At 36.0% G+C, this 15628-nt stretch overlaps 1 protein-coding gene across 1 annotated transcript; it reads left to right on the top strand.

Moving 5' to 3' along the window:
- Positions 1-1700: 1700 nt before the first annotated feature.
- LOC309861042 (olfactory receptor 2T1) lies at positions 1701-12814 on the top strand. The gene is made up of 2 exons (XM_082723490.1): positions 1701-1761; positions 11405-12814. The coding sequence occupies exon 2, from the start codon at positions 11422-11424 to the stop codon at positions 12385-12387; it is 966 nt and encodes a 321-aa protein (XP_082579616.1). The 5' UTR covers positions 1701-1761; positions 11405-11421; the 3' UTR covers positions 12388-12814.
- The last annotated feature ends 2814 nt before the right edge of the window (positions 12815-15628 follow it).

The following is a 15628-nucleotide window of genomic DNA, read 5'->3' as shown; positions in this document are numbered from 1 at the left end:
CTTATATCAGTTAGAATGGTCAAAATTACAGGACAAGAAACAACAAGTGTTGGAGAATATTTGGAGAAGGGGGAACCCTTTTATGCTGTTGGTGAGGATGCAAGTTGTGCAGCCACTTTGGAAAACGGTGCAAAGATTCCTTAAGACATTAAAAATAGAGCTTCCCTATGACCCTGCAATTACACTACTGGGTATTTACACCAAAGAAACAGAAGTAGTGAAAAGAAGGGCCATCTGTACCCCAATGCTCATAGCAGCAATGGCCACAGTCGCCAAACTGTGGAAAGAGCCAAGATGTCCTTCAACAGATGAATGGATAAAGAATATATGGTCTGTATATACAATGGAGTGGAATGCCTACATCAGAAAAGATGAATACCCAGTGTTTGTATCAACATGGACTAAACTGGAGGAGATTATGTTGAGTGAAATAAGTCAAGCAGAGTCAATTACCATATGGTTTCACTTACTTGTGGAACATAAGAAATAACATGGAGGATATTAGGAGAAGGAAAGGAAAAGTGAGTTGGGGGGAATTTGAGAGGGAGCAAAAGCATGAGAGACTGTGGACTCTGTGAAACAAACTGTGGCTTTTGAAGGGGAGGGGAGTGAGGGAATGGGTGAGTTTGGTGGTGGGTATTAAGGAGGACATGTATTGCATGGAGTACTGGGTATGCTGCATAAACAATGAATCTTGGGCCACTGAAAAAAATAAAATTAAAAATAAAACTAATGATGTATTTTGTGGTGACTAACAACACAATAAAAAAAAAACTTTAAATATATTTACAAAAATGGACTAAATAATTCTGAATAAAGATAATGTAAAAAAATTCAGAAATCTACACTCAAAATTAAGTATAAGGATATTTACAATTACACAATTTATCTGTGCCACAATTAAAGCAATATATGTATCAAAACCGAAGCATAGGTTAAATATAAGGGAGCATAGCCATAGTGTAGAACACCCTGGGAACACTGAATTCTACCTTAGGAAGAATATTTCACATCAAAGACACTTCATATAAAATAGTTTATGAATAATATAAATTGTCAAATTATATGAGATACATACACATACCCTTGCATATATATGTGTTTATATGTAAATGTTATATGTATGTATTATATTTATGTATGTATGCATACACATGTTTGAAATGCAATTTTGTAAGGATGACCTTCTATATATGTTTTTGGCACCTATTTCTGGATATTAAGAAAGCTTGTAAATTTGGGGGGGAATCTTTTAAATTTTTAAACATTTTCTTATTTTTCCCAGTGTATGCATTGCCTTTATACACAAATAGAATAATTATTATTAGACTGCCAATAAAATGCTAAAATAAATAACATGAATTGGGCTGTTTTTCATCTTTTTTTATGTCTTTTCACAATAGTCCCCCACATTTCTGTAGGAGGAAAACCTGCTAGAGGAAATTTCTGATGAAATTCTAAGAAAATAAGGGACTTGCATTTGTGAGTCCAGTGATTGAAACACTTTTCTCAAAGCCCTTATGACACTAGGGCTCACTCTCTTCTACCCCATGAAACACTTCTAATTAACTGTGACATATCTGTCTCATTAATATCTGCTGCAATCCATAGGGAAGAGACCTGCTCTTTCCAAGTGCACTTCATTTTATTGCCTTCTCACAAAATTATTTAAGCTCCTGCTTCTTCTCACCCTAGGCTTTCCCCTTGGCACCCAGGAACCCAAACACAGAACACCCAGAGAGGATTCAGCATTCTTTAATGGTCTGCAGCTTTCTTCCTGCCTTCTCACGCTTTCACAATTGTTTTTATTTGGTTTCTGGGTATTTTCTTGTAAAGACAGGAAGCAAGAATTAACATACTTTTGTAGAAGCTGGAAATTTGTATGATTTGTCCTGGCAATGCAAAACATTTCAGGGATTTTAGGATGACATTCTTTTAATACTTCCTTCTGTAGAGTTATATTGCAAAAGAGCTCTTAATAAATTGCACATCTCTCTTTGTGCTAATTCCAATATCATTTGCTAAGAATAATTATAGTCTATAGTTCAGGAAATTCAAGTTCATGAATCTAAATTCAATACCCCTGTGTGCTAGGCTTTCATGCAGAGGACACCTAGATGTACAGATTGGCCAGATCTTGAAAGTTTTCCCATTGTAGATATCCTTTACTAAAAATAACCTTGTGCTTTTTTTTTTTTTTGTCAACATAAACTAGAGGATAATTTAAATCCACTCATCTTTATCATTTATTTATCTTCCAGTAACATATCACCTCCATTGCCTAGAAAGTTTTTGTTCATTCCTCATTCTTTTCTTAGTTGTTATTGCTGTTATTGCTGTTGTTGTTATTTACTAAATTTTATATGACCATCTCTACCTTTTAACAATGCATCCTACTCTGAATGGCTATATGGAGAGGATTCCACTCTGAGTAAGTGACAAGATTACCTTTCTTTAGTTGGACCTAAGTTTAGTATAGAATTAGGCATAGGATGGGGCGCCTTGGTGGCTCAGAGGGCTAATCCTCTACTTCCAGCTCAGGTCAGGATCCCAGGGTCTTGTGATCAAGCCCACATCAGGCTTTCTGCTCAGCAGGGAGCCTGTTTCTCCCTCTCTCTGCCTGCTTCTCTGCTTACTTGTGATCTTTTTCAAGCAAATAAATAAAATCTTAAAAAAAATAAAATTAGACATAGGGTGATTTTCTTTATATTGATGATGTGCCTTACCTTCCTAATTTATGCATACCAAAAAATGTGTCTAGCAAGCTGTTTTTAATACATAGCATTCAGATTGCATGGCTGAGAAAAGTATTGAAGAATGGGGGTGATGAGGCCAAACATGATATTGGGCAAATGAATAAATCATTCTGAAAGTTTCTGTAAATCAAATTATTGGCTTTAATAGTTTGAAGTTTTTCTAAACAATGCAAAATTATTGTTCAAATTTAAGAAATTCAGTGAATCATCTAAGCTTTTAGATTATCTAGAACAACTCTGTTTATTCCTCATTTCTTATTACCTTAATGAAAACCCAGGTCTGTTGAAATTTTCAAGAAACTCACAGATGACAAATCAAATCCTGATGAGCGCTTAGCCTAGTTCTTCAAAGGAGACTTTAAGTATTTGAAGAATAAGGAAATTACTGAACTTCCTCAGCATTTCCTAGGGTTCTGAGTGAATTAACTCTCTTTATATGATGTAAATAAAACTTATGCAAGTTAAACATAAGGAAACAGAGGAAGGGTTGTCTAAACTCATGGGCTTCAAATCTCATGTGCAAGGTTAGTGAGGTAATGACTGCTCAATGTCCCCCACCCAACTACAATGAGAAGTGGACTGTCTGTTTATTCTGGGAAATTACCCAGAGTGTGCATTGCAAATAACCAATTGTCATGGTGCTATTGAATAGAATAGTGCAGAGAATCTTCTTTTCTATAAAATACCTTTTTATGTCTGTGTGTATATGATCTTTGCAAAATATTTCCTGCTCTCTTTTTTTTTCTTTTTCTAAAGATTTAGGGGAAAATTGGCCTTGTGAATTAGAAAGGATACAGACAATATTACTTGGAATACACAGAGAGGTTAAATGAAAAACTTGCATTTAGTCTTGGTTTTTGGGCACCAATAAAAAAAGCTTCCTATTTTCCTGCTGGGGTTCTCCACTACCACCACCACTGGCATGACTGCTTTTGTATACTTGACATTTTGTTACAGAAAAGGACACTGAAGTTTGGGAAGTGGAGGTGCTTGCCTTAACAACACATAGACAGATTCCCATAGGCTCTCTGACTTCAAGCCAAGAGCACTTGGATGAAAATGTTTTTACATATCATTTTTCCATAAATACCTTTAAAGGTTGTACTGGTGCCTATATTCTTCAATTTCAGTCTGGAAGAGGTTCTCAAGTTTTATTGTTGTTTTTTGTTTGTTTGTTTTTATGCCAATCATACCATAAAATGAACTTCAATCAGAAACCGTGGGTCTCTGTAGATGTGGCTATCCAGGTATGTGATCTGTTCAGGGGCTCAGGCATGGGGCGGGTATATGTTTGACAAAAAATGTGCTTCTAAGTCACTCCTTCAAGTGATGTTCTAAAAAAAAATAAATAATTGCTGAAATTGTCTAATTACATTGACATTTAATTGTCTATGAATCTTACTTTAATATGATTTTATTATTAATGATTACAAAATTTTGAGATACTATGCCAAATTTAGGAGTACACAGAAGATTTAGGGATAAATGTAAAGTTTTGTATTTAGCTTCAAAACTGCACAACTATGAATTGCCCTGGCTTGAGAGATTATTATGTAAGGATTCAACCAGAAGACTTTAAATGTGTACAGAATGTGCCAAAAGTGTGATGTATCAATATAAGAACAGAAAAATAATATTTCTAGAGTATTCTGCACTGAATAAACTTCACCTGAAGTAATTGTTGAAATTGAGATATTGCATTTTGACATGAACATTGCCAAAGATCATCTCAAGTTATTACCTGGAACCTGAGCATTTTGGCAAGGTCTTCATGAATGTATACAAGAACAAGAAAGCATAACTTGGCACAGAGAAGCATGAAGAAAGTCTAACCACATTCATATTATGAAAGGCTTAAAGTTAAAAAAGGAAAACGCTGCTTCTGAGCAGATCTAGAGGGCAAGAAGGAGGCTCCACGGGGCAATTTTTAATCCAAGTTAGCACAGAGCTTCCTAGCAATGGTGCCATTCCACTGGAAAAAAAGAAAACAAAACAAAACAAAACAACAACAACAAAAAAACATAGAGTCTGCTCTTTCATTTGGCAGGAAGTTCACAAGTGGCCATATAGAATTAGGAAAATGCTGCACCTTAAAACTTAGAGATTCTATTGTAACTTGATTCAAAAGATGCTCCCAATGATCATCCAAGGCTGGAGCATGAATCATAAACTAACTTCAGTTAGGCGGGAGAAGTAACTTCAAATATCTGTACTCAACTAAATATGTACCCCTTACAAAATAAGAAAGAATACTTATTTATAAATGTCATGACAGCATAAACACATTACTTTTCTTTCAATTTGTGATATAGTGTAAAAATTAGTAATTTAAGTAAATTTTGAAGATAATTTCATCCAATAAAGTCATGCAAATTTTATCCAATAAGTTTTTTGTGTTCTTATAATTTCTAGACTGAGCATATGTATTCTTCTCATAGATATTTTGATTCTCTTCAGGCTTAAAAGTGATGCATATATTTCTGAAAATTTATGCTAAAGGCCATTTCCTATAATTGAAGAGAAAGTTAGAGAAAAAATATAGAATTTAACAGCTGAAGTAGTTTTGCCAGGGTTACCAGAGCCCATTGAATTGAAGCTCAGGAGTATTTTACAAATCAAATTCATGCATTTTAGTTCAATATACAGATTGCTTGAATAATAAATTGGAGATTCTTACATACTTACCAATAGTTTTGAACTAACATATATGGATAAAACATTGGCATTTTGCTTTGCATTTTATAAAATATATTCACCTAAGAGTTTCTCATTTGATCCATAGAGCAACCCTGCATATTATATTATTTAAATTTAATATAAATGGAAACTGAGGCTGAGTTTGGGAAGAGAAGCCAAAGCAACAGAATACATTAATATCAGGGAAAGAACTCACTTCATCTGATTTTAAATTTTGCTTTGCTCTATGTCTACTACATCATTTCAGAAGGAAATATCTATATAAAGTTACATAGTATTTATTTCTGATATTTTCTGATCATTTTTATTTGTGCTAAACATAACAAAGCAATACAATCTCTGCTCAACATAACTTTACTATATATATATGAATATATATTATATATGTATATAACACATATATACACAATTGTACAATTATTGTATAATTATATTGCATGTAATACAATATATATGAATATATATATATATTCAACAAATACAGTTCCTTCTCATTATCCTTCCTCATAGTAAAAGAGTAGATGATAAATTTAACCAAATGGAACTTGCCTTTGACCAAGTAGACCTTTGTTGTTGTTGCTGTTGTTATTGTTGTTTTGTTGTTTTAGCTTCAGAGGTAGACTTTAGTGATTCATCAGTTGAAAATAACACCTGGTGCTCAATACATTACATGCCCTCCTTAATGTCATCACACAATTATCCCCTACGTCCTTACTCCTTTCCAGCAACTTCAGTTTGTTTCCTAGAATTAAGAGTCTCTTATGGTTTGTCTCCCTCTCAATTTTCATCTTATTTTTATTTTCTCTTCCCTTCCCTTAATGTTTATATGTTTTGTTTCTTAAATTCCACATATTACTTTTCTCCCATAAAATTTCATCATTTCATATATATGTATATATATTCAAATATATAGATAGATAGATATAGATAGATAGATATAATACAAATTATTTATCCACTGAATTATTGATGGACATGTGGGCTTTTCCAGATTTTGGCACTGCTAAGTATTTACCTGACGGATGCAAACATAGTGACTTGAAGAGATACATGCTCCCCAATGTTTATAGCAGGGATGTCCACAATAACTAATTAGACATTTTTATATACAAAAAAAAGAAGAAGGCCAATCAGATGAGAACTAGAGAAGACTTAATGTTTGCCTTTGTTACTGGTAGGAAGATAGATGAGATAGGAAAAAAAAAAACTTGAGGGACAGAATATTTTTAAAAGATTTTAGAATGCATGTAAATGGTGAACAAATAAATCTACTAGACCATGGAAAGCAATACCTCATCTCTCTGTTACTGGGATCATACAACATGATAAAAGTTAGGCCCCAAAATGTGGGAGATGTGGAAACAGAATTCTACTTATTAGAATATATATAGGCTATTCTATAAACTTGACATTTTCCAAGAGATACATATGTTAATGTGTTCCTTTAATGAAATTAGAAAGGTAGAAGAAAAATGAGGCAGATTGAAAATAATGAAATGATACATGGTGTCAGGGAAATTTATAAAATTTAGCTCAAAGCTCTTAAAATTAGCACCAAAAGAAGATAAACAAGAAAAAAATAAGAGTTTATCCTATTAAAAATAAGCAGTTATGATTATAATAATTTATGTGATGTATTTTGAGTTATGACATTTTTATTAACCACATTAATTAATACATATAGTTAAAATTTAATAGATTCACATTGTCGGTGCATTTCATTTGACAAGTAATTTAAATGCCTAGGTTTTTTAGAATGTAGGTGAGAACACAGTGATTCAAACACTGCTTGGTCCAAAAATCTCTGCCATTAATAGCATATGTGACCATTAGAGCATCACTCATAATTCTGCCATCAGTGAGAAAGGTTTATTGTGAAGCTCAGCAAATCAATAGATATGAAGCACTTGGCACAAAGTAAACTCTTCAAAATTATCATTATTTTTAGGTTTTATTTATTACCAAAGAAAGAGAGAGGGAGAGAGAGATAACAAGCAGAAATAAGGGATGGCAGAAGGAGAAGATAAGGATTCAATCCCAGGACCCTGGAATCATGACCTGAAGGCATATGCTTAACCAACTATGCCACTGAGATGCCCATTCACAATTCTTCTTCTTTTTTTTTTTTTTTTTCAGAATAACAGTATTCATTATTTTTGCACCTCACCCAGTGCTCCATGCAATCTGTGCCTCTATAATACCCAACACCTGGTACCCCGACATCACACCCCCCACCCCTTTCGAAAATCTGTAATCTGGGAGGGGAAGACTTTCAGGCCTCTAGTAAATGAATGATGGTTCCATTCATGAGATTCGGAAAATTTTCATGAAGAACTTGTTTCATGAAGACTTCTTTCTTCCTCCTCCCCTTCAGGGATTACAATAATTCTGATGTTGGAACGTTTCCTGGCATCATTTATTTCCCTGATTCTGTTTTCATGGTTTCTAAGCTGTTTGTTCCAGGCTTCCTCCTGATCCTTTCTCTCTATCTGTTTGTCCTCCAGATCACTAATTCTATTTTCTCTCTCAGTTACCCTAGCTTTGAGAGATTTTAGATTAGATGGGAACTCATTGACAGCATTGTGAAGCTCATCCCTGGTAGCTTTTAGCTCTTCCCTAATATTGAAAACATCATCTCTGGTCCTTTTCAGTTGGGCCCTAATCAATTCTGTTTGGTCACCCATGGCTTTCTCCAACCTAGCTATTGCTTGGATAATTGTTAGCCTGAATTTTCTTTCCGACATATTGTCTATGTTGATAGCCATTAGCTTTGTTGCAGTGGGTATTTTTTTTTTTTTCTGTTGGCTTTCCTTCTCCTAGTCATTTTGGTGAGAGATGACTGAACGGGTGTAGCTGGGTGTATCGACTGTGGTGTAGTCCAGGTGCACCCTGGAATGCCTCTGAGCAATCAGGGTTCCCCACCCAAATGAGAAGAAAAAGAAAAGGAAAAGAAAAAAAAGAGAGGGAGAGATAGGAAAGAAAGGTGAGATAAAAGAGAAGGTTCAGCCCAAATGGGCCCCAAGGTAAGATTTATGAAGTATACAAACAGACACAGACAAACAAAAAGACTGATAAAAGTATATGGCAAGAGAAAAAATTCATATGTATATATATTTACATATATATATATATATATATATATATATATATATATATATATATATATACAAATAAAGGGAAAAACTCTTCAAAAAGAACCCTGAGTGTAACATTTATATACTATCAAGACAAGTACAAAAACACAGAGATACTGGTGGAAGAAAAAGTTGAGTGAGTGGTTGTAAATTCTCAGTGTGTGTGAGGAAGGTTGTTTTGATTCTTCCCGGATGTATCTTGATATCTTTTAAAAGGGCTCAACTTTCCTTTGATAAGGGGGGATTAGGAATTGGTTTACCTATAGGGGTGGCATTGATTGGGGAAAGGGGATTACCTTGACGTTTACCTTCTATATGAATATTAGAAAATAAAAATTAAAAAAGGAATAAACTAGACTAAAGTAAACTAAAATTAAAAAAAAAGAAATTTAAAAAATAGTAATGCAAAAGGAAAACACAGGTGTATGTATCAAAAGTTCAGATTAGAAGGTTATTATGGAATTTGATGTACTGGACATCTCACTGTGATGGTAAATAGGTTAAAAAATTATCTATATAATAATAAAACATTAGCTATAAAAAATGAGCCAAAATAATGGGATTGAATTAATTTTAAAAATTATCCTATGAAGTAGTGGTGGTTGTTCTCTTATCGTCTTTTTTTTTTCCTCTTTCCTGGTTGGTTTTCTGGGTGAGGGGCCTGCCATGTGGGTTTTCTGTCAATGATGTTCTCTCAGTTAAGTCCTCCCGCCCCCCTCAAGGGGGTGGGCTCTGAGGAAACTGTTTTTTTCAGGCTTTTGTTCTCTGGAGTTTTTTTTATATTTGTTCACTTTTGTTTTTCTGTCTTTTCTTGACCGCTTTTGATGGTTTTTGTAGGTTTAGAGGAAAGCAAACTGCACCCTGACCTCCCTCTTAGAGAGAAGCCTCAATTGGTCTGCAGAGCCCTAATAAATTCCCCCATTGGGGCTGGCAGAGCAGGTTCCCATTCTCGGTCGCTAGGGACTCAGGATTTTTTGCTTGTACCCAAAACCACAACAGCAGCGGCTGTCTGGGCAGCTCCAGACTGCTAGGGAAGTTCAAAACAGTGATCACACACTGAGATTTTCCCTCTGGCCAGGGCTGGGAGTGCCTGGTCTTTCAGGTTGAGAGCACCTGGCTGGCGTTTGTGTGCACATCTTTCAGGGGAGGTCGGGGGCAAGATTTGGACTCTGATGGCATGGCAGGGCACTCACGTGGGGACTGCAAAAAGGCTGTGCTTGTTGGCTGGTGAGGCTCCCAGCCACTCATGGGAGCCGGGAGCCATGCACTCTCAGGTGCGCTGGTGGTTCAGGGACCAAGACCTGGTTTCTCTGCTGCACTCTCTCTGGCTCTGCACCAGGGGTGGCTGTCCTGGGTCTGGGGGCTTAAGCCCAGACCCTAACACCCCGATTCCCGCAATTTCCCCCATGATCCTTTGCTCTTTTTGAGTGCTTTCTACCAGACTCCTGAGTTAATGCTGGTCCCCAGGCACAGGGCACTCTCGCATTGGGATATTACTTTCTAATGGGTCACCTCTGTGGCTCCCTCCCCCTTTTGTGTATATTCCGATATCAGCCCAGCTTTCCTACTCCACTTTACCTGCCCACTGGCATCTTCTGCTCCAGTAGAGATCCAGACGTGTATAATTCTGATCTCAGGCTGATTTGTGGGTGATCGGAGTTCTTTGGAAGGTAATGAGCTCACTTTAGGGTACAGGTTGAAAGCGAGCCTCCTCCTACTTCCCCGCCACCTTGTCTCTCCCCCTTCACAATTATTCTTAATAGCTTTTTGTTTTCTGAGCTGTTCACTAAAATGTTTATATTTTTAGAATATTTATAGGAACATAGTTTAGTTTAGTCACTTAACCTCAAAAACATATTGGTAAAATATATCTTGCCTTGACATATTTAATGTTAAAGGACATGAAAAATCATCCTTAACTTTAAAAAACTTTGTTGTAGATATTTTACAACTGTAGATTTACCATCACATGAAATTACATAAAACCATCAGTTTTTCTTAATTATTAATCACTATAAAAATTTAATTTCCAAAAATAATAGGTGGTTTATATCTTACCATATATGTTTCTGTGCTATTTACTCTAATTGCTAATGTTAAATGCTAATACCTGACTAATGCTGATGCTTATACATAATCCTGATGCCAATTCTTCATCATCCTAAAATTAAATTTCTGTCTTAAAAATAAACTAAAGTAATTCTGCAGGAGTAACTTGCCTCTTTTTTCTGAGTTTGCAAGAATGGTTTCCATTTTATACTTTATTTTCTCCCATACAATTTCATCTGCAACACAGATGAACTGAAACCAAGAGGATACTCTTAATTCTTACAACCCATACAGCAGATCACTTATTTGTACCTAATGGCAGAGAAAAACTACTCGTAGTCAGTAATGAGATATTTTTAATTGGTGATAATGTTGATTATAATAAAAATTCATTTAATAAGGGTACCAATTTAAACAGACATAAGGCAATATGTACACACACACACACACACACACACATCAGGGTATGTTGAACTGAATAACATGGTTTACACCCTTCTGTGTTGTTATATGTGTCACTATAGTAAAATAACATCTGTTGACATCATCTTGTCCAATGTATTTAAAGAAATATTAATTCAAGGTTATCGATTTTATGTAAAAATAACATCTAGAATATATTAGTTGCTAGATATCTGTGCCAAAGTTGTAAGAAAATATTTTTAAATGTTGTCCTCCAACTTTCAGAATTTTGTTGTCTAAGAGTCAGCTCATATGCTGTTATGTTAATTCTCTCAAAATAATGTCATTTTATTCAAAAGATTCTAGGTCACAGCATCACTGTCATGGGATCAGTGGAAGTGCATAACACCTCCTCTGCAGACTTCATCTTCATGGGACTGTTCAACAGGAAGGACATCTCGGGCCTTCTTTTTGCTATTATCTCTATCATCTTTTTCACTGCACTGATAGCAAATGGGGTCATGATATTCTTAATCCACACTGATTCACGACTTCACACTCCCATGTACTTCCTGCTTAGTCACCTGTCCTTCATTGACCTGATGTACATCTCCACCATTGTCCCGAAGATGTTGGTTGATTACCTGCTTGGTCAAAGAACCATCTCCTTTATGGGGTGCACAGCTCAGCATTTCCTCTACCTCACCCTTGTGGGAGCTGAGTTTTTCCTGTTGGGCCTCATGGCCTATGACCGCTATGTGGCCATCTGCAAACCCCTTCGCTATCCTGTACTTATGAGTTACCGTGTCTGTTGGATGATCATAGCAAGTTCCTGGTTTGGGGGCTCTTTGGATGGCTTCCTTCTAACTCCCATCACCATGAGCTTTCCTTTCTGCAACTCCCGTGAAATTAACCATTTCTTTTGTGAGGCACCTGCAGTCCTGCATTTGGCATGTGCAGACACTGCCCTCTATGAGACAGTAATGTATGTGTGCTGTGTTCTGATGCTGCTGATTCCTTTCTCTGTGGTGATTGCTTCTTATGCCCGAATCTTAACCACAGTCCACCACATGAGTTCAGTGGAGGGGAGGAAGAAGGCATTTACCACCTGCTCGTCTCACATGACAGTGGTGACCTTGTTCTATGGGGCTGCCATGTACACCTACATGCTTCCACACTCTTACCACAGGCCAGCCCAGGACAAAGTCTTTTCTGTGTTCTACACAATCCTTACACCAATGTTAAATCCACTCATCTACAGTCTGAGGAACAAGGATGTGACTGGAGCTCTGAAGAGAGCACTGGGCAGATTCAAGTGTACACAAAGAGTGTCAGGAGAAATGTTTTGATAGTGGCTTCTTCTCATGTCAATAGTAAATGGGAGCCTTTGTGGACACTGTGACCATGTTCTCAATGAAGGATTAAACTGGAAAGTAGGCTCAATTGTGCAGGAAAAAAGGGGAAAGAATCAATATAAAAATGAATGCTTTGGTCTTCATTTTTTTCATCCCGTCTTCTTTCTTCTATCCTCCCTTTATTTTAATCTTGTTCACATGCATTCAAAATAAATGTCCAGTGTTTTTCAGGAATTAATTGAAAATAAAATTTCTTGCTCTTCAGTTTCACATTTTGGAAACAACATAAATTGCATGCAATTTTAAATGGCATAACCTATGTTGAGGAGTGCAAGAGGGAAGGTGACACTTTTGGTATATATGATACTGCTGTATAAGTATATGTACCATCTAAAAATAATAAAAAAAATTATCTTCTCAATTTTGAGGACTGATACTGGACCCAGCCCTTTAGGAAGACAGTTGTGTAGCTACCTGTATGTTCCAATTTGTCAGTTTGTCAGGAGAGTCAGATTAGTTTTCTTAAATAGTCATTGTGATCCCTGCAATAATTGTGTTTTACTTTAAGTAGCAATGTAGTATTTACCTTCTGTTTGTAACACATAATTGAAAGTTATTTTTCAGGTAAGTTAAAATTAATGGATGAGAACAAAGAATATTTTCCAGAAAAGACAACGTGAGGGTATCATATACTCAAAGGTATACCAAATGTCAGAAAAACACACAGGGATATGGGCTGAGAGGATACTAAAATGATTTTTCAAATATGTCACAGGGTCATCAAGATTAATCATAAACCAGTCAGATAATAGAAGTTTGCTCATATTCCATATTCATACTCCCAACTGATCCAGAATTTGAGGACAATAGAATGTGGCAAATCATGTTCAGTGTTCCATTTGATTCTATAAGGTGTTTACTCAGGTATCATAAGGGTCACTTTATTAAATTATTAATAATCATAATCAACCATATTAGCCAACCTGTTTAAAACTTAATAATTCACATACTCTGTAAGGTTCTTCACCCTCTAACAATTTCATAACAAATAAGCCACATATTAGCAGCTTTAACTACAAATGAAAACAATGGGTATCAAGGAAGTAAGGAACTTCTGTAGGGTAATATTTTAAATTACTGTATTAAGCTGCAAAATTTCAAGGAATGTGATTGATTGAACACTGTATTTTTCAGATACAGCTTCCTCAATCATTCATCCATGTATTCATTTATTATTCATAGCTTTGAGCAAGATAAGAAAAACACCTACAGTTTAAAAGTTTACATTCTAATGGGGGAAAGGAAATGAAAAGAAAAAAAGTAGCAGTCAAGAAAAAAATTTATGTCCCCACAACACTGTATGTAGCAACAGTGACTAAAGCTAAACATATATGTTCTCTTTGCTCCAGAAGAAACAAACTCAGGTGAATATCTAACAAATATATATGCATAATCTTCACCAAAAGATATGTAGTAGCAGACAAGATAAAGAGAGAGAGAGAGAGAGCAGCGACCCAAAAGCTTACTGGTGGTGACATGATAAATCAATTGTGACATTGTCAAACAATAAGAATAGACATTCTAGGGTGCCTGGGTGGCTAAGTGGGTTAAGCCGCTGCCTTTGGCTTAAGTCATGATCCCAGGGTCCTGGGATCGAGTCCCGCATTGGGCTCTCTGCTCAGCAGGGAGTCTGCTTCCTCCTCTCTCTCTCTCTCTCTCTCTCTCACTGCCTGCCTCTATGCCTACTCGTGATCTCTCTCTGTCAAATAAATAATAAAATCTTTAAAAAAAGAATAGACATTCTACTAACATTACTTACAATGCTATAGATAGATCTCAGAAACATGTTGAACTGAAGAAGAAAGTTACAAAATATTACATTTATATAAACTACAGATTCATCAAAACTACCTTTGCTTGGAAGATTAGTGGCTGAAAGGGCTTATGGGTAGCTTCTGTGGTGTTAGTGGTTTCCAGTTTCTTTGTGTAGATGTTGATTACACACATAGTGTTCAGTTTAAGAAAATTTACCAAGTTCAAATTTGTTTTCTAAGATTTTTTAAATTTTCTTAATCTTTTTTTTTATTTTCAGCATAACAGTATTCATTATTTTTTCACCACACCCAGTGTTCCATGCAATCCATGCCCTCTATAATACCCACCACCTGGTACCCCAACCTCCCACCCACCCACCACTTCAAACCCCTCAGATTGTTTTTCAGAGTCCATAGTCTCTCATGACTCACCTCCCCTTCCAATTTATACCAACTCCCTTCTCCTCTCAAACTCCCCATGTCCTCCCTGCTATTTGTTATGCTCCACAAATAAGTGAAACCATATGATAACTGACTCTCTCTGCTTGACTTATTTCACTCAGCATAATCTCTTCCAGTCCAGTCCATGTTGCTACAAAAGTTGGGTATTCATTCTTTCTGATAGAGGCATAGTCCATATCAGTATATATATATATATAGTCCATAGTGTATATGGACCACATCTTCCTTATACATTTGTCCATTGAAGGGCATCTTAGTTCCTTCCACAGTTTGGCAACCGTGGCCATTGATGCTATAAACATTGGGGTACAATGTTTTCTTTCACTCACACATCTGTATCTTTGGGGTAAATACCCAGGAGTGCATTGGAAGGCTCATAGGAAAGTTCTATTTTTAATTTCTTGTGGAATCTCCACACTGTTCTCCAAAGAGGCTGCCCCAACTTGCATTCCCACCAACAGTGGAAGAGGGTTCCTCTTTCTCCACATCCTCTCCAACACATGTTGTTTCCTGTCTTGCTAATTTTGGCCACTCTAACTGGTGTAGGGTGGTATCTCAATGTGATTTTAATTTGAAATCTCCTCTCCTGATGACTAGTGATGATGAACATTTTTTCATGTGTCTGATGGCCATTTGTATGTCTTCATTGGAGAAGTGTCTGTTCATATGTTCTGGCCATTTTTTTGATATGATTGTCTGTTTTGTGTGTGTTGAGTTTGAGAAGTTCTTGATAGATCCTGGATATCAACCTTTTGTCTGTACTGTCATTTGCAAATATCTTCTCCCATTACATGTGTGGCCTCTTTGTTTTCTTGACTGTTTCCTTTGCTGTGCAGAAGCATTTGATTTTTGATGAGGTCCCAAAAGTTTATTTTTGCTTTTGTTACCTTTGCCTTTGGAGACATATCTTGAAAGAAGTTGCTGTGGCTGATATCAAAGGGATTAATGCCTATGTTCTC

The sequence above is a fragment of the Mustela nivalis genome (assembly GCF_964662115.1).
Source record: "Mustela nivalis genome assembly, chromosome: 3".
NCBI lineage: Eukaryota > Metazoa > Chordata > Mammalia > Carnivora > Mustelidae > Mustela > Mustela nivalis.
Note: the sequence above shows the minus strand (reverse complement) of the source record. Positions and strands in the feature narration are given on the sequence as shown.